The sequence below is a fragment of the Neoarius graeffei genome, chromosome 11 (assembly GCF_027579695.1).
Source record: "Neoarius graeffei isolate fNeoGra1 chromosome 11, fNeoGra1.pri, whole genome shotgun sequence".
Classification (NCBI taxonomy): domain Eukaryota; kingdom Metazoa; phylum Chordata; class Actinopteri; order Siluriformes; family Ariidae; genus Neoarius; species Neoarius graeffei.
This window is the reverse complement of record NC_083579.1, coordinates 44,477,854-44,497,680: the sequence shown is the minus strand read 5'-3', so window position 1 is coordinate 44,497,680 and position 19,827 is coordinate 44,477,854. Positions and strand designations below refer to the sequence as shown.

Here is a 19,827-nt window from a genome sequence, read left to right as displayed (position 1 = left end):
TGTCTTCTACGTCTTTTTCAATCCACTAATTTTAGATTTGTTTGTGGCTGAAATGAAAATTGTCAGCTTTTTCAGGATATGAGATGAGATTTGTTTAAAAATCTGACAGTTATGGCCTTGGATCTGGCAGCACAATTGTTAGCATCACTGTTATGCTACTGGACTGTCCAGTGAGTTCACACTATTTTAAACTCCACAGACAGAAAATGAGTTATGTCATTACTTTGTTGTGTGTTCTTGCTTGGATATTAAGCCAGTAAATGACGATGCTTTTTATGTTGCATTACATTTGTCCAGGTATCTAAAACATTGTTTGTGAAAGTGCCCTTCTTGTACGCCTGTTAGTCCATTTGCAGGTCTGAATCAGTGAAAAATGATATTTTTGGCTTGTTTTGGTTTCACACAGCACAAGAATTAAAAATCACAAAAATGATCTGAGCACAAAGAATGTGTTTTTTATAATTGTAAAAATGAATAAATTGGGTTTCACATCTAGCATTTATTTCCTCATTTCATTTGTTGGTCCAAATATCTAGAACACCTCGCGTTTCTGCAGCGCTACAGTTCAATCCTCTGGCTCAGTTTCTGCCTTGAGGGTCAGTTTAACAGCTCACGTCTACAGAAAGTGCTGCCCGAAACCCATAATACATGCCAGGTTTGGTTCATTTCCTGCAGTTGTTTTGCTTCAAGGTTGAGGAGTTTTCTCACTGCATGTGAACCATGTTAATTTGCTAGAACTTGACTGAGACCACCTTGCCCAGACAATATTGGACGGGTTGTTTTGGTCTGCAACCAAGTGTGACTACTGTGTTCTCACCTGCCCAAACAAATCACACCAAGGGAGAAAACACACCAGGGTTCAATTCAGACTAAACACTGCGAACACACAAGGCATTGCTATTGGTGGATGCAAGATTTCTTTTGTCTGGGGACTTTGTGCATTTCATTTCCCTTTGCCAATCTTTGTCTTCATCGTTACTTCCTTTTCAGCTCAGTAGCTACACTTACAGAGTGCATGAGGAACAAGACACTGGCGAAGTTCTTCCGGGATCGTCAGGCCACTCTCCAGCATTCCCTCCCTTTAGGTGCCTATCTGCTGAAGCCTGTGCAGAGGATTTTGAAATATCACCTCCTGTTACAGGCACGTACCCCTTTATGCCTGACAGTCATTTATTGCATACACAGCAGTGCTCAAATGAGTTTGACGTACAGTTAAAGCCAAAAATTTGCATACACTGATGGTGATGATACACGGGGCAACTTTTTGGGCAATGTTGCCGAGCAATGTTGCTGGCAACGGGCAACTAGGTGAGACACAGGGCAACTTTTCAGGGCAACTAACAATGGGCAACAACAGTTAGCAACGGCAGTTTACAGTTAGCTAAAAAAAATCGATGTCTTAATTTTTGCTGTGACCATTTAATCAAGCTGTCTGTTGTTTTTTAGAGCTTTGGTGAGGTAAATTCCTCCATATAGAATACCGGCGTAAAAACAGATGAGGAGTCTCTCCATCTCTTCACTCCACTGACACTGAGCGGCCGCCATATTTGTTTGAAATTTCTGATCCGAACCTCACCGGAGGTCACATGACTCGATACTCACATTCTGATTGGCTTATCTCAAAAAGTTGCCAGAGATTATCAAAACCATTCAGAAAGAAACAATGTTGCCCAATCTCAACAGAAAAGAGTCAAAACGCAATTGCCCAGCAACATTGCTCGGCAACATTGCCCAAAAAGTTGCCCTGTGTATCATCACCATTAGGCTAAAAATATTTAAAGAAGTCATTCAGAATAATAATTAAGGGACTTATTTCATTTCATTTCATTTTACATGTCAAAAGTACTTGATTTGGTGGCACTGCCTTTTAATTACATAACCGGAGTCAAAAATTGGGGTGGTCTTCCATAAGATCCTCAACAGTGCTTCAGGTTTGTGGGCCTTGTGCCTCAGACATGCTCTTTCAATTCGGTCAACAAATTTTCAGTCAGGACTTTTGATGGCAACTCTAATCCTTTCATTTTGTTACAACTTTGGAAGCATTGACTTGCTGGCATTTGCCCCATTTCCAACCAAGTTTTAACTTTCTGACTGATATCTTGAGGTGTTATATCGGTATTTCTGGATAATCCTCGTTCCTCACAATGACGTCTATTTTCTGAAGTGCACTTGTCCCATTTCCAGCAAAACACCCTGACAACATGATGCCACTCCATGCTTCACATTTGGAAGGGTGTTATTCCGATTAAAAGCCTTACCCCCCCCCCCCTTTTTTTTTTTTAAATGTTTGTCTTAGAGTAGGGGATTCTTCCTTTACACAGCAGCCATTCAGACTACAGATATGTAGGACTCCTCCTAATGGTAGACATACATGCATACTTTTGGAACCAGGTGCCTCAAACTCTCATTAGTTCCTTTTGTTCTCTTGGGGTTCAGTTGGACGGTTTGATCAAAGTTTGCTCCCTGGGAGTTCATTTGTGCATCCTTCCTGAATGATGCAGTGTCTCTATGGTCCCAAGATTTTTATATTTGCTGTTTTTTATAAATTGTAAAATGCAAGTGGTACCTTTTCAGTATTTTGGAAATTGCTCCTAACGAAGAATTAGATTTGTGGAGGACCACAGGTTAGTTGGTTTGTTTGTTTCCTTCCCCCGAGGTCTTGGCGGAGTTGCTTGGATTTTCCCATTGCAACAAGGATTTAAAAAAAAAAAAAGACGTTCTTAAGATAGACTCTTAAGTACAGCAACAGGTGTGTTCCCATTAAGTCCTAATTATGACACTTGGCCAATCAGGAGCTTCTAAAATTCATTACATCAATTTCTGGACCTTCCCAGACTGTCAACTTTTGACCTATTGGTATTCTGATGTATAGTGAATTAAACCTGAAATAATTTGTCTACAAATCAGTTGTTTTCTGATGTTCACAAAGTAGATGTAATGCAACAAAAATGTATGGTAACGTGAAATGTGTGGGCTTGTGAAAAACTAAGATTGAATATCTTTGGCCTAGGTGTATGTAAACTTTTTTTGGCCTCAACTGTGTCAGTTTAGCCATACAGTCAACACTGACAGAGGGAAGCAAATGGATTTTACTGTCTGTTTAAATTAAGAAAGCATTGGCACCTCTCTGGACACCATATCACACTACACCGGTCTGTTAAATCTGCATGACACTGTGATCAGACATAAAACCCTAATTAAATAGTCCTAAAATAAAAATGTGACTTGAGTTAGATTTATCAAACCTTGCTGTTTATACTTCAGTTAAATACTTTGTCTAATAAGCTTACTGTGAATTTATATCAAGGGTTATGGCACACAAAGGTAGAATCTTTGTCTGGCATGTTATTTCTGGACCTTCCCCTTTTTTCATGTCATTTCAACGTATGCATGCGTCAATCATCCATCCCTTCCTTACACATCTCTGATTGCTTGTGTAGCCAATCTGACAGAGCTTTGTTTACTGACTATATTTATGCTACTTTGCTGTTTTAGGAAATCGCCAAACATTTTGACCCTGAGGAAGGAGGCTATGATGTAGTGGAAGAGGCCATAGTCACCATGACAGGAGTGGCCTGGTACATCAACGACATGAAGAGGAAACACGAGCATGCTGTGAGACTGCAGGTGATCAACAGTCTGCCTTTACATTTATCACAGCACTTCAGTGAACATGCTGGAATTGCTGATTGATTAGAGATGCACTAAAGGAAATTGTTTCTGGGTTCAGCGTTTTGATGCTGGTTGTTTTATTAGACTATCTTCTAATTGCCTTTTAATAAGATTTTGTTTGTTTGTTTATTTGTTTGGCGAAGCTTTTTTTTTTTCTGGAGGCATCTTTGAATTGGATTTAGATTTATTTTTTTAAAGATTTAATTAGCTTTTGCTGTTCTGATGGTCAGAGTTGAATTAATAATACCTGAAAGCACCAGAGGCTACTCTAAATTACCCATAGGTTTAATGTGAGCGTAAATGTCTGTCTGTCTGTGTTAACCACGTAATAGATTGGTGACCTTTCCAGGGTGTACCCTGCCTCTCGCCCAAAGTCAGCTGGGATTGGCTCCAGCTCAACCACGACCTGCAATGGATAAGCGGTGTAGAACATGAATGAAAGAGAACACCAGGCAATTTAAAAATCAAGCCCAGCAGAACCCATTTTAAATCTGCACAAAGTGATTTGAAACAATAAATCACTACTGCAGTCATGAAGCTATGTATATGTTTTTAATAAAAATAAATACATAAACGGTGAGCCAATTAAGGCTACTACATTTCCTCGTCCACATGAACTGCTGTAAAAATTAGGCTGGCAGTTCAGTGAACAATAATGCTGAAAATTACAAAATCCCAGTCCGTCCACCTGTGTAGAAAGTACTGGAATTTATGGCACCAGAAACTGGAATTGTGCTTGTTTGGTACATCAGAAAGAGGTTTGAATGGGGCAGAGTGTGGCAGTTTGTAAAAGTCACTCCCTAAACCCAAAGCATCCAAACTGCCTCTCCACAGTGATTTAGAAGGAAACCATTGGGAGCTCTGACTGTATCGAATACAATCTCCTCCTCAAACACAGTTTTATCACACAGTTGTGCATTATAATGAATTTGTTGATTTTAACAGAATTGTCCATAGTATGGTGGAAGATATTAAAATATCGACTTTTATTATACAAGTAGCAGAGACGAACGCTTCACTTCATTGTGTTTTTTTTTCATTTGGGGACAAGTTTGAGAAGTCATACCATGTAGAACATTCAGAAGTCCTGAATCGTACTCTGTGTTTCTCATTAGACTGTGGGGATCTGTATAACCTTCCTCAGATGGTCCAGGAGCTCATTTCATGTTAGCAACATCCTCATCTCAGTCAAAGTGACACTATTTCATTATAATTAAACATGTGCTTATCTACTTGCCCCTTTGTTGATGAACTGTTATGTAAGGCCACAAATGCTCAGGGGCTTTCTAAAATTTGTTTTTGAAACACTTTTCAGGAGCAGGTGATAAACAAAGTTTAAGGCTCCAGTTGTTGTGTTCTTGGTTTGGCACCAACAGGCCCCAACTGGACTTGGGGTGGGGTTGAAGCTCCTGTTCATTAGTGATTCATTACACATAATTACAAACAGAATGAGGAAATGCGGGCAGTAATTTGATCTGTAAGTGGATTAACCAAATGGCTGATTAGACAAAGAAACAAACTTGATCTAAGCACGTCCACCATGTTGAACTTATTGGCGTAAACACAATGCACGCACTGATTATTCTGCGCAGAACAGATGTTCTATTTGCGCTTTTTTAAAAGACCGTTCCAGATGAATCTCTGATTGAAAAGGGACTGACATTAGAAACTAAAATTTTATTGCCTCCAGCTGGCATCATACCCCTAATAATTTCACAAGTTAGTAGCATGCTATGTTTACAGAGAAGCTTTCACTTCAGTTGATGGACTGATGCCTGGAGTAGCAATGCATTCTGAAGGGGAACTTGTTTCTCGTTTTCTTCAGGAGATTCAGTCCCTCCTCATCAACTGGAAAGGGCCTGACCTCACTACCTATGGTGAGCTTGTCCTTGAAGGAACCTTCCACGTCCACCGTGCAAAGAACGAGAGAACGCTGTTCCTCTTTGACAAAATGCTCCTCATCACCAAGAAGAGAGGAGAGCATTACGTCTACAAGACCCATATAATGGTACTGAGCAGTCTATAATTGGGTGTGGTCATGTGTTCTTTTAATTCGTGCAATGTTTTTGCCAGGGTATCTGTTTTTTTTTGTTTTGTTTTTTTTTTTAGTTAGACCAAATCCTAGTGCAGTAGGGTTCTCCTCTACAGAAAAGGTAAACTAAACTAATTTTAGAAAGGAGACTATGGAAAACTCATTATAAGCAAGCATGATGTTGCTGTCATATCTATTTGGTAGCGTATTGCTAATTGAAATGTTACAAAGGCTTTTCCTGCCTCCCAAATGGAGATCATATCGGTTTGTTTCTCCACAGTTTAATTATGATTAAGTAGTTTCCTCTCATTTCCTATGAACATCCTCACTTTCTGATTCACTGCAATAATATCTATATCAGGTTTCTTTTCTGATCCTAAGGCTTATAGAAAGCCTAAGATAGAAGATTCAGGGCTAAGAGCTGTCCAGTAAAATGAAAGGTGTTCGCTATTCTCACGACCTCGTTTCTCATGTTTTATGTATTGTTTAGTGTTCCACTTTAATGCTGATTGAAAGTGCCAAGGACTGTCTTCGCTTCAGTGTGACGCACTACAAGCATCCTAAACAACCTCATACAGTACAGGTGTGTGGGACTCTGATTGTAATAAACTGTACATCAAGGAATAAGCAGAATTCTTAGTGTTACTGCTCTGATTTGGTTTGTATAACTTCTCGTTTGCCTTTTTGCAGGCCAAAACTGTAGAGGAGAAAAAACTGTGGGCTCATCACATAAAGCGGCTGATTCTGGAGAACCATCATGCCATCATACCGCAGAAAGTAGGTAACGTGAACAATATAAATGTATTATGATTCACTACATATGATCTGTAAAATGTAATTTGCACTCTTGATACTTTTAGGCCAAAGATGCCATTCTGGACATGAGATCTGCCTGTGAGTTGTTGAGATTTTTTTTTTATTTTATTTATTTATTTATTTATAAATCTGATGTAGGACTCAAACATGCAGTTTTGCACAGTGTATGCATGAAATGTAAAGCAAGTTTTTATTTCTTTGTCTATTTGCCTGGTGCTTTAGGCCCAGTGAAGTATCGCTATAGTCCCGAAAGGCAAAATAAGGGTGAGGACCATCTAATGCTAGGACTGAAAGAAAGAAGGCGGTCAGGTAAGCCTTTGACTTTTGCACTATTATTCTTGCATGAATTTGTTTGTCCAGCAGGTTTATTAAGATATATTTAGTTGGTTTGTCAGGGCGGTACGGTGGTGTAGTGGTTAGCACTGTCGCCTCACAGTAAGAAGGTCCTGGGTTTGAGCCCAGCGGCCGGCGAGGGCCTTTTTGTGTGGAGTTTGTGTGCTCTCCCCGTGTCCGCGTGGGTTTCCTCCGGGTGCTCCGGTTTCCCCCACAGTCCAAAGACATGCAGGTTAGGTTAACTGGTGGCTCTAAATTGACCGTAGGTGTGAATGTGAGTGTGAATGGTTGTTTGTCTCTGTCTCAGCCCTGCAATGACCTGGCGACTTGTCCAGGGTGTACCCCACCTCTCGCCCATAGTCAGCTGGGATAGGCTCCAGCTTGCCCGCGACCCTGTAGAACAGGATAAAGTGGCCACAGATGATGGATGGATAGTTGGTTTGTCCTGATTGGTCTCTGCGCTATGATTTTAACCCTCTCAGCATGTGCTTGTTCTGAGTTTTCAGTGTGCTTTTGTTATTGTTTAGGTTTGCTCCATTTACTCCTCCCCTGTTAGCAGACTGAACTACTAAAAATGATGAGCTATCTATGGAGCCCTGCTCATGATAGAAAAAGAATGTTTTGTATATATCGTGGACACATTTTACGAATTTGTTCCCTCAATTTAGCTAATTTGTGGTCATGTTTTAATAATTTATGGCCACATTTTACTAAATAGCCTGCTCTTTATTAATACATCACTCTCATTTAGGCCACTGAAAACATCTGCATCTGATGGTGGGGACAATAGGGAGCCTGTGTGGTCACAATTTAATTAGAACGAGGGAATGAGTACAAGGTGGTCACCAATTAGTAAAATACTCCTTAGATATCAGTATCACCTTGTGTCTTGTTAGTAATTAATTGTGCCATGTATGTATTTTCAGTTTGCATGTTCTTGTTTGTCATTTCTGGGGGGGGGGGTTGGATAGTCTAGTTATTTTGCAGCAGTTTCCTCCTTTTAAGTTGTGTATTATTTCACTTTCATTCATTTGCATCCTGTTGCATACTGCCGTGGTTTGAGTCTGCACATTAGTATGCTCTGTTTCGTTTATTATACATGCAGTGGTGTATTGTGGGGAAGTTCTGAACATGTACACTGGCAGTCAAAAGTTTGGAGACACTTGGTCATTAATAGTAATAAGTGTGTCCAAACTTTTGGCTGGTACAATACTGTAAATGTTTCAAATTGGCAAGATAATTATATAATTGGTTTTAATTGAATACATACTAACTGTTCATTTTCTGTTTTCTTCTTTAATAGAGCCATTTAACAGAGTTAAACAGAACGTGAGACCTACAAAAGGTAATTTGCCCTATTTAAGATGGTGTCTTTTCATATTTTAGATTTTTAGGAGCCATCACTATAAATATCAGAAATCAACCTGTTGACAGTGGTGATACCAGGTTTTGTTTTAATTTTTTTTTTTCAATTGGCTAATCATTAGCAAACAAAAAATGTCAAAAACAGAAGTGCGCCATTCTTCTCATTAGCTCAAAAAAAGCCTGCAGAGCCTCCATACTTGCCTGTTGTCATCAGGAGATGCATGCTTGTCTCGTCCCCTTGTCTACTTGGCTTCAAAGGTTTACAGTATCCAAGTGGTCTCTCCAGTAGATCAAAGACCGCAGCCCCCATCCTCAGCCTCACACATAATGATGTTAATTATGGAGACCATAAGCAAGGGCCTTTGTCATGCGTAGGCTCTGGCTCCTTTCAGTCTGTGGGCTTGTTTTGGCCTCTGATCATCACTGGTTCCCCTATTACGCATTCTAATTTGTGGATAATGGAAAAAAAAGCCAAATATATGTTAGCCATTTTTTTCTTCTCCCTCCATAGGTTGGTTGGGCGCTCGCTCGCTCGCTCGCTCGCTCTCACTCACTCACTCACTCACTCACTCACTCACTCACTCATGTAATTTGATTTTATGACTAACTTAAAAATGAACGTGTTGAGTTCCTACATGTCTGTCTCTGTACTTTTGTTCAGAAAAACACTCTCTTAAGCAACCATGAATGCCTGAAATGGGGCTTTTCCCCAATGTAAAACTGATTTAATTATATCTATTTGGAACTAACAAAACCGGTGCTATTTTAACAATGCCTTCATGCTCAAAATATAAATGCCAGGCCAAAAAAAAAAAAAAAGTATTGCCGAGTTGTCAGAAATGACCACTGGAAAAGCTACCATTTATTGCGTTGTTTGTTTGATCAATTTTTCCTTTCTTTCTTTTTCATTACCCTGTTATCTTCATTCTTCATGTCATCCTGTAGAAACTCTTAAGGTAAGCCTGCATACAGTTTTAATTTTATATAATTTTTTCTCCTTCCAAATCTAGTACCTTTTGTTGAAAAGGGGCCGGTGTCCTTGAGAATGGATAAGCTTAATATGAGGAGGGGTGGGTTTTTGTTGTTTTTTTTTTTTTTTGGGGGGGGGCAATTAATGAGCCACATGAGGTTTGAAATTGTATAGCTAGGGCCACCAAAAATGGATTTTACCTGTAGTACTTGCTTTCAACATTAGCTCAAATCCCCAAAACATGCAGCGGCAGCCTTTGTGCACCCCTATAACTGTGTCTTTACACTCCAGCATGCTGACAGCATGGGTACTTTGCTGTCAGACAGCAGCCGGGATTCTCTGCAAGCTGCAGCTAGCGCCTCCACCTTGAGTTCCGGCGTGGATGAAGCAGAGACTGAGAGGCCCATCACTGAGGAGAGCACAAGCGAATGGCTCTCCCTGGACTGGCTAGAACCACCATTCCATAGAGAGAAAGAGGAGAAGGAGGGAGCATTGGAGAAAGTACAGAGACGGACTGAAGATGAAGAGATTGTAGTTAAAGATGAGCAGGTAGCTGACTTTGCCAGCTCAGTGTTGGCCGCCATCTCCTGCTGGCGCTATAAGGCCAGGGCTTTGCTTTTCACACGAGTCGCAACGGTGAGGCTCACTGTCACTATCTGCTTTTGCCTCCCCCCCAGCCATATCACTTCACTGCTTTGTGCTAAACAGCCATGCTAGCCAAATTCCTCTCTGTTGCATGCTGCATCTGATGTCAGCTATTGGAAGGTGCTCAGCTTCGCACTTGCATGACTCAGTGCATGTTTTACATCTCTCAAGGATTTAGAACACATCTCCTTATGCATGATCGTTTTTCATGGGAACCTACTTGCTGCTTGTTGTATCTCAGCATTTAAAAAAAAAAAGCAGTTTGTATCCCAGCAATTCAGTTGCCTAATTTTTCGGTTGTGGTTGCCATATTGGTAAAGATGGCCAAAAAAATTACTACAATTTATTCGGATGAGAATAAACGGTACTTTAGCAGAGCCAGTAAATAGACTGATTCAGATGATTCCTTTAAGAGCATAGAAGCTTACTAGCACTTCACGTCTGCCTGAAGAAAGGATCCCAACCTCAACCCCCATTTAAGAGCAATAAAAACTGTTATTAAAGGCAAAATAATTTTTTTTTTTTTTAAGATTTTTTTTGGGCTTTTTTTACCTTTATTGGATAGGACAGTGTAGAGACAGGACAGGAAATGAGTGGGAGAGAGAGATGGGGAGGGATCGGGAAATGACCTTGGGTCGGAATCGAACCTGGGTCCCCGGATTTATGGTATGGCGCCTTATCCACCTGAGCCACGACGCCCCCAAGGCAAAATAATTTTACATGAGCTGAATGTTGCCAATACACTCTACTGAGATAATGTAATGTTCTCTTCGCTGCACTGCTGCTTGCTGAAGATGTGTGTAGTGAAGTACAACCCCGATTCCAAAAAAGTTGGGACAAAGTACAAATTGTAAATAAAAACGGAATGCAATAATTTACAAATCTCAAAAACTGATATTGTATTCACAATAGAACATAGACAACATATCAAATGTCGAAAGTGAGACATTTTGAAATTTCATGCCAAATATTGGCTCATTTGAAATTTCATGACAGCAACACATCTCAAAAAAGTTGGGACGGGGCAATAAGAGGCTGGAAAAGTTAAAGGTACAAAAAAGAAACAGCTGGAGGACCAAATTGCAACTCATTAGGTCAATTGGCAATAGGTCATTAACATGACTGGGTATAAAAAGAGCATCTTGGAGTGGCAGCGGCTCTCAGAAGTAAAGATGGGAAGAGGATCACCAATCCCCCTAATTCTGCGCCGACAAATAGTGCAGCAATATCAGAAAGGAGTTCGACAGTGTAAAATTGCAAATAGTTTGAACATATCATCATCTACAGTGCATAATATCATCAAAAGATTCAGAGAATCTGGAAGAATCTCTGTGCGTGAGGGTCAAGGCCGGAAAACCATACTGGGTGCCCGTGATCTTCGGGCCCTTAGACGGCACTGCATCACATACAGGCATGCTTCTGTATTGGAAATCACAAAATGGGCTCAGGAATATTTCCAGAGAACATTATCTGTGAACACAATTCACCGTGCCATCCGCCGTTGCCAGCTAAAACTCCATAGTTCAAAGAAGAAGCCGTATCTAAACATGATCCAGAAGCGCAGACGTCTTCTCTGGGCCAAGGCTCATTTAAAATGGACTGTGGCAAAGTGGAAAACTGTTCTGTGGTCAGACGAATCAAAATTTGAAGTTCTTTATGGAAATCAGGGACGCCGTGTCATTCGGACTAAAGAGGAGAAGGACGATCCTAGTTGTTATCAGCACTCAGTTCAGAAGCCTGCATCTCTGATGGTATGGGGTTGCATTAGTGCGTGTGGCATGGGCAGCTTACACATCTGGAAAGACACCATCAATGCTGAAAGGTATATCCAGGTTCTAGAGCAACATATGCTCCCATCCAGACGACGTCTCTTTCAGGGAAGACCTTGCATTTTCCAACATGACAATGCCAAACCACATACTGCATCAATTACAGCATCATGGCTGCGTAGAAGAAGGGTCCGGGTACTGAACTGGCCAGCCTGCAGTCCAGATCTTTCACCCATAGAAAACATTTGGCGCATCATAAAACGGAAGATACGACAAAAAAGACCTAAGACAGTTGAGCAACTAGAATCCTACACTAGACAAGAATGGGTTAACATTCCTCTCCCTAAACTTGAGCAACTTGTCTCCTCAGTCCCCAGACGTTTACAGACTGTTGTAAAGAGAAAAGGGGATGTCTCACAGTGGTAAACATGGCCTTGTCCCAACTTTTCTGAGATGAGTTGTTACGGTATGAAATTTTAAAATCACCTAATTTTTCTCTTTAAATGATACATTTTTCTCAGTTTAAACATTTGATATGTCATCTATGTTCTTTTTTTGAATAAAATATGGAATTTTGAAACTTCCACATCATTGCATTCCATTTTTATTTACAATTTGTACTTTGTCCCAACTTTTTTGGAATCGGGGTTGTATGTTACACACAATAACATTGATGCAGACGGTCAGTCTTCAGTCCTTGCAGTGTGATGTCACATGAAACACAAAGGGGTGTGTGTGTAAGCAGTGTGATTCACTCAGCTGGTAATGTTTTGGTTGTTTACACAGCTCCTGGAACAGCATTATGATAACGATCTGTTCTAATGATTAAATATATGCTCCGTTATGAATGCGCATAGCTTTTTGTCAAGCGATTTGTTGCTTTAGGTTGTTTATGGCTCTTGCTGATTTAAATAAAATGTATTAAAGTAAATGTAAGTAAGGAAAATATTCAGACAGACTGGTGTGATGTGGCCCATTGTGAGGCACTGCAAAGGGAGGGGATTTCCCGTAACAGCATGTGCTAAATGTTTTATTCCTCATTTACCGCAGTGATGTTTAAAAAAAATATATGTTTACAGTTACATATGTCTAGCTGGTTCATGTTGTCACTTACATTATAACAGTTACAAGCTGTAGTTGCCTCACTAGCCTCAACATTGACTGTTAAAAGTGCTAACACCTGAGACTCCTTCCATACATGTTCAATTCCTTTCAGAAAATATAACTATAAGATCTCAAGTATGTTTTTTTTTCCTTTGTTAAATAAATTTATTCAGTTTATTATTTGACTTGGTTTATATAGCATGTCCAGCATCAAGTTCCTGTGACTGAGTTGTTACTGTAGAAAAGATAATGTATATTAAAATTTGTCATTTGAAGGCAGAACTAGTGTCAGAGCTGCTGTTAAATAAAATTAATCCTCTTTCTGACCAGTCGATCAGATTAGAGAATTCAACAGCACCATTGTAATTACATTTATTATAATAACTTGAGCAATATTACAGGAGGTCATGTCCTCCTGTTTTGAAGACTATGCCCATTCTGAATTGTTAATTGCACTTTGAGTACATATGAATTAGATTCTGTGATTGAAGTTTGACTTCAAAGGAAAATTTCACTGTCAAATTTTTGGAGGTGGGAGTTGGGGGACAGATGGGCTGTATTCAGACTAGCTCTGTGCTTCCCATAATCAATTTCACCAAACCTTTCTGTTGTGTTTTTGATTGTAGCCCATCACACAAGCAGTTTGTAAAGGTCAGAAAAGCACTGAAGCTTTCATTTGAAATGCAGCCGTTTATCATGGATAAAATGGAGCTCGGAGAGTGTTCACTCCAGATCAGATGGGACCGACCATGCCTCCATGAAATCTCATTCAAATTGGATTTGTAGCATAATATTATGTTCTATTTTTTGCTTGTTTTATATTTAAGAACAGAGATGGGGAACAAGCTATGGAGGAGAATGAATTGGTGAAACCTAAGAGAAGCCAGTCTCCCTCTGAAGAAGACCAGGGAGACAATTCCACTGTGTATCAACAGGTGAGACAGATGATGTAAATGTGTTTTATATTTAATTGCATGGCATTGCCTCACTAAATGCGTTATGAGAAGTGAAATATTAATCGTTGGTTTTGTCATTGTATTATTATTATTTATTATTATGCTGCACACAAGACTTACTGAAAAGCAGCCTGCAATCCCTGAAAAATGTCCAAAAAAACACTATTATTGCATTACTGTCTCACAGCTCTAGGGTTTCCCCTTCAAACCTGAGCCAAGGTTATAGTTTGTGTGGCATGTTGTATGTCCTTCCTGTGTCTGATTCCCCCGCCCACCAAAAAAAAAAATGCTGGTAGGTGAATTGGCAACTCTAGATTCCCTATAGGTATGAATGAGCTTGTAACACGCTGCAGTAGACTGGCTTCTCATTCAGGGTGTATTCTTGCCTTGCTCCAAATGTTCCTGGGATAGGATCTAGGCCCACTGCAACCCTAACCAGGATAAAGTGGTTACTGATGACAAATGAATGAACTACCATGGTACAAATGACTTTTATCTTGTGGCTTTGTCAAGTTAATTGCAAAGGATGAATATTGACAATGTACAGTATGTTCATATCTTTTTGTCATAATTCAATGAGCCCCCTCCTGAAACGGTAATTGATATTCCCCCCCCCTTCTGCCCACTAGAACTCTTCTGAGGATCATTGTTCACAGGCCATTTCTCTGCCTGGAGAAGAAGATACAGAAGAAGCAAGTCCACAGCAGTCACAAATTAACCTTCAGGATGAAGCCAGAGAAGGCGATGGGATAGATGGTGGTAGTATGGAGTCACTGTCCTCAGTCCACAGTGAGCTCCAACTAGAGGACGAGAGCATTCAATCCGGAACAAACTTTTCGGAGGACCTGGGGGAGGAGGAAGATGATGAAGTTTCATCAGAAACTGAACCTAGGAGTATCTTGCCAACATCTGTGCTAGACAAAGCCAGTGTTATTGCTGAACACTTCGCCAGCAGTCACTCTCGGCAAAGCAGTCTGACAGCTGATGACGCATTCTCTTTAGGTTGCCCTTCATCTCAGACAGGTAGTCGGAGAAGTAGTGTGTTTAGCCTCAATGTTGAGCTGTTGGTTAAAGAGGAGACTCAAGAGATGAACTGTTCCTCCCCTGAGCCAGTTATGTTAAAACTTGGACCTGAATCTTTAGCCAAAGCCAGTCTTGGAGACAGACTGGTCACACCAGACCAAAGACCACAAACAAAACCAGATACACTCTCCAAAAAGGACAGAATGCTTATCCATAAGATCAAACAATACTATGAACATGCTGAGCAACAGGATGCCAATTTCAGCATCAAACGCAGGGAAAGCCTTTCTTATATTCCTGCAGGGCTAGTCCGCAATCTTAGCCAACAGCTCAATGGCCTTCCCACTGAAGAAGCTGTGGTAAGCCACAAGAAGGCCTCAAAAATTACCAGGCCAACTTCTTGGGCAGTTTTTGATCTTTCAGGCCTGGAGAAAGAGAAGAACTCCAATGAAGTCATGGACACAGAGATTCTGACTATTATAGACAGAAAAGAAGCTATGGACAGGTCTCAGCAAGGTGTCCAGGTTCTTGGTAAAGATGAGGATTTCCAAGCCTCCTCTGAGGTGATAAGGATTTGGCAAGACACGGAGGTTGAAATAAGTGGAGCTTCTAAGGAGGCTCAAGATGCTTCTAAAGATAACATGAACGGCACAGTTGCCAACTCTTCCCAGGATCAAAAGGGACAGGAGAGTTCTTGTACTGACCTTGGGGAACCCCTGCTAATATTGGAAGAATTTGATAACAGCATAGCTGGACAAGGGACATCAACACCTGTACCACTTAGCAAGTTCCAAGGCAAAGAGCATGACCTGGGGAGCAGCTTATACACTGATCAGAAGCTCCAAGAGACACAGAAGATCAGACATGCTCCTCTACCAAAGATTGTCTCCCTGAGGTCAGACTCTGAAGAAGACCTAATGCTACGTGATATGGAGAAAATGAATAACAAAGTCTTCCAGCTAGCTAGGCAGTACAGCCAACGTATTAAGGACAACAGGCCTGTAGTGAGACCGAGAGCAAAGGTGTCAGAGAACAACTTTAGACACAAAAAGCTGTCTGTTGTGGAAGACAAAACTCCAGAGAATGAGATGGGTAAGTATTTTCACATTTGGTTTAAAGCAAGGCCTGTGTTGCATGGATTTATTCTTTCCTTCGATGTTCCTTGCAAAAACATTTATAATATAACTAGGTAATAAAGTGATTATAAAAAGAATAGTGACCTGTCCAAATATTCATGAAGTCCTGGAGTTTTCTATTTTTATGCCATGGTTATTTGCTTATTTTATTAATTGACAAAGTACATTCTTTACCAATTTTTCGTCGAAGGTGAATATTGGTGAATAATAACAAAGGTAAAGTTGAGATTATTATTTACTGCGCCTGAGGCAGGTAATTTTTATTTATTTATTTTTAAAGTATAAATACAGGTGTGGGTTTTGTTTTGTTTTTTTCTCCAAAAGTGGCATGCAACTCTAACGGCATGCATAGACTTGTCACTTATCTCTGCTGAGTCACATAAAATACTTTGTTTTGAAATGGATAAAATAAATCACAATTCCACCTTACCTTGGAATAGTTTTAGACCAAACTTCATAGCATCTTTTAGTGCTTTTAGAAACAGCATTTTCTTTCATTTGTAATTCTTCCTCACTTACCTTGACGAAGCGATTGGCCGCCATTTTGCTGAGTCGCTCGAGGTGATTTGAGAAATAGAATTTTTCGGCCAGTCACACATGCAATTTTCTACAATTGCGTGTGTATTTATACGAATGATAGTTATAGCTGTTATGTAACTTAACACTTTGTTTAAATATCTATAGGTATGCAGAGCCTGGCACTATCACTTGGTTCATGTGATCGCACAGACTCCAGTTCATCGCTGAGCCCCTCTTCCCTGGGGAGTCCTCAACTGCAGTCCACGATCAGACCACCTGCTCTGGATCCACAAAGTCCTGTCTTCACTGAGACCTTTAATTGGCCAGATGTAAAAGAGCTGCGTTCTAAATACTCCCGCCCAAATTCTCAGTCAGTCACAATTAATCGCAGTGTCTCTGTACCAGAGCGAATACTTGAGGTTGGACGAAATAATCCCACAGCCCGACGAAGCTGCTCCTGTTCCAGCCAAAATTGTGACCGTATGGACCTCCACACAACACCAACTAAAGTCACTACCACTATGCAATCCATGAACAAGGGACCTGCAGGACAGGGTGTAGGTAAACTGTCCAAAAGCAGTTCTTTGGAACACATGATGGGATCTCTTCATTTAAAAGAGCAAATGAACCTTACAAACATCCCAAGGAACTACTACATATCTGGCCAGGCCACCATGCCCAATGAAAACAAGATCATTGTAGTGGAAAGGATTATTAAGACAGAAAATAATGGTCTGACAGCAGGCAAAGAGGAGCTTCATGAGGACCAGCCAAAGTGTCTGGACAGTGATGAAACATGTACATTGAGGTCGTGTGAAAAAACAGAGAACAGCCAACACAATTTAGTCAAAAACCTGCGAGAGAAGTTCCAAAACCTTAGTTCATGCACATAAATGTTCTTGTAAGCTGCTTTCAGACTTTATACTATTGTACATTTCCTGTACATAGAGGCCCAGTGTCTTTTCTACAGAGATATCTAAGCATAGCCTTGTGGGGTTGTGGCAATATGCCACTCATTTGTTCATTATGTAGATTGTATGTTAAGAATGGAGTGCTCAGGCCTTTAAAGGAGTCCATTTATATAATTATGCTGTATTGATTAATTGATTTCAGTTAAGTGGTAAAAGGACATTTATAAACACAGACCTCACCAGACATATTTATGAAATTGATATTTTGTTGTGTAATTTAGTGTATATTAGCATTTTTGGAAGTTTATATATGTACAAAAGCTTTTGAGGACTGCCTACATAACATGACACTGTTAAGCTTACTCAGGATAAATTTACCTCTATGCTATTTCAAGATCTGTATCATTTATCGTTTTCTTTTTTTTGTACTCCCTGTATCTCTTTAGAGAAAAGTGTCCAGTAGGTACACTACAGCAATAATCAAGTATATAACTGGGGCTGTGAACAATATGGCCTGTGTGTATGAATGATGGCTTGTAATATTGGGCATTTGCAGTAGAATTCAACTTGTGTATATTTTTGTAAAGCTGTCCCTTCCCAGTAACATTAAGTTACCAACAGGGTGGTTCTAATTAAATATGAGTGGACAGAAGTGGGGATGGATTAACTTTGATCCCAGGTCCACATTTGTTTGTTTCTGTCCAAAACATTTCTGTGATAAAAATCTACTGTAATTTTGTGTATAATCTTTATAATTTATTTAAAATTGCATACTAGGAGTAGACAGTTTTTGTTTTATATCAATTTTACTTACTCATTTTCAGGGGCACAAAATTACATTACATTCAATGTTGCTTTAGAAAATGCATTATACTATCATCAGACTCATCTTGCAAATAGATGCAATATTACATGAATGAACATTATATATTTTAAAAAAATGTATGTAAGAAAGTGATACATAAGATATTTAAGTATTACTCATTTTGCTGGTACTGGCTAAACTCCTGGTTACCATAGAATCAGCCAGACATCCATCTCTCTGAGTCAGGGCATCTTCCAGTGCCATCTTCAAATAATCGGGGGGGGGGGGGAAGCAATAGAACAAAGTTGCGTTAATAGCAGGGCTCCCCGTGCATGAAGTTCCATACTTAAGAGAATACAGGAAAGCATTGATCTGATTTTTGATAGCTTTTGTGACCGTATGTGTGTACAAATGACGTACCACCACAAAGTACCTGATTGCAAATGCAAGGCAGCATATCTCATAAACACTCGACCATAAGACAATGAAATTTGTATCTTTTATTTACATAAGATAGATGGGTTTTTATCTAGTGCTTATTTTTAATTTGCCTTTTAAAAAAAGCTTTATTTTTTTTTTAGACATTAGACTAAATATTTTGATTTTAATAATCAAATCCAAGGCTAGCCTACACCAACTGAAGGCGTCGGCTGTAATGTGCCAATGAAGTGGACCCATCATATGGTCCAACAGTGCCAAGGGTTTTTTGTTGTTTATACATGCAGATAAGTGATACCTGAGGAGAAGCTGGTGGGGGATTAGGATGAGTACAGTGACTATCCACAAGGGGAGCCATAACCTCAATGAAAATTTTAAACTACTGGTTAAATATAAATGCATCCATGTCAAGTCTGGGTGTACATGTTGAAGTTTCATCTCATCTCATCTCATTATCTCTAGCTGCTTTATCCTGTTCTACAGGGTCACAGGCAAGCTGGAGCCTATCCCAGATAACTACGGGCAAAAGGCGGGGTACACCCTGGACAAGTTGCCAGGTCATCACAGGGCTGACACAGAGACACAGACAACCATTCACACTCACATTCACACCTACGGTCAACTTAGAGTCACCAGTTAACCTAACCTGCATGTCTTTGGACTGTGGGGGAAACCGGAGCACCCGGAGGAAACCCACGCAGACACAGAGAGAACAGTTGAAGCTTCATATTGGGGTTAATTAGAACATTTATCTGAAATTGCAGTAATTAGTATTCTATAATGGATGCAGATTAATTAAGATGGTGGGGCAGAATGCATAAGAATTGTTACTGATGGATTGATGGATCAATTGATAGATGGTTAATGTGCTTTATTCATCTCTGAGGGAAATTCGTCTATTACAAAGTCACAGGGAATCAGAAGTATACTAAAAGTAACTTTACATTATAAGTTAAAATAAGTTTGTGTGGGTGGCATGGTGGTGTAGTGGTTAGCGCTGTCGCCTCACAGCAAGAAGGTCCGGGTTCGAGCCCCGTGGCCGGCGGGGGCCTTTCTGTGCGGAGTTTGCATGTTCTCCCCGTGTCCGCGCGGGTTTCTCCCACAGTCCAAAGACATGCAGGTTAGGTTAACTGGTGACTCTAAATTGACCGTAGGTGTGAATGTGAGTGTGAATGGTTGTCTGTGTCTATGTGTCAGCCCTGTGATGACCTGGCGACTTGTCCAGGGTGTACCCTGCCTTTCGCCCGTAGTCAGCTGGGATAGGCTCCAGCTTGCCTGTGACCCTGTAGAACAGGATAAAGCGGCTACAGATAATGAGATAAATTTGTGTGTA

At 40.2% G+C, this 19,827-nt stretch overlaps 1 protein-coding gene across 3 annotated transcripts in view; it reads left to right on the top strand.

The window, feature by feature from the left end:
* LOC132894318 (pleckstrin homology domain-containing family G member 3) overlaps positions 1–17,985 on the top strand; it is a 63,834-nt gene extending 45,849 nt beyond the window's left edge. For 2 of the 3 annotated variants that reach the window (XM_060933983.1, XM_060933982.1), the window contains exons 7-19: positions 991–1,141; positions 3,496–3,627; positions 5,498–5,680; positions 6,195–6,287; positions 6,395–6,481; positions 6,565–6,598; positions 6,743–6,829; positions 8,157–8,198; positions 9,164–9,174; positions 9,480–9,824; positions 13,534–13,641; positions 14,292–15,777; positions 16,506–17,985. In XM_060933983.1, coding sequence (XP_060789966.1) covers positions 991–1,141; positions 3,496–3,627; positions 5,498–5,680; positions 6,195–6,287; positions 6,395–6,481; positions 6,565–6,598; positions 6,743–6,829; positions 8,157–8,198; positions 9,164–9,174; positions 9,480–9,824; positions 13,534–13,641; positions 14,292–15,777; positions 16,506–17,233 — 3,487 coding nt within the window. In that variant the 3' untranslated portion in view covers positions 17,234–17,985. The remainder of the gene's footprint in view (positions 1–990; positions 1,142–3,495; positions 3,628–5,497; positions 5,681–6,194; positions 6,288–6,394; positions 6,482–6,564; positions 6,599–6,742; positions 6,830–8,156; positions 8,199–9,163; positions 9,175–9,479; positions 9,825–13,533; positions 13,642–14,291; positions 15,778–16,505) is intronic. The other variant, XM_060933984.1, reaches the window with a different exon arrangement.
* Positions 17,986–19,827: the final 1,842 nt, after the last annotated feature.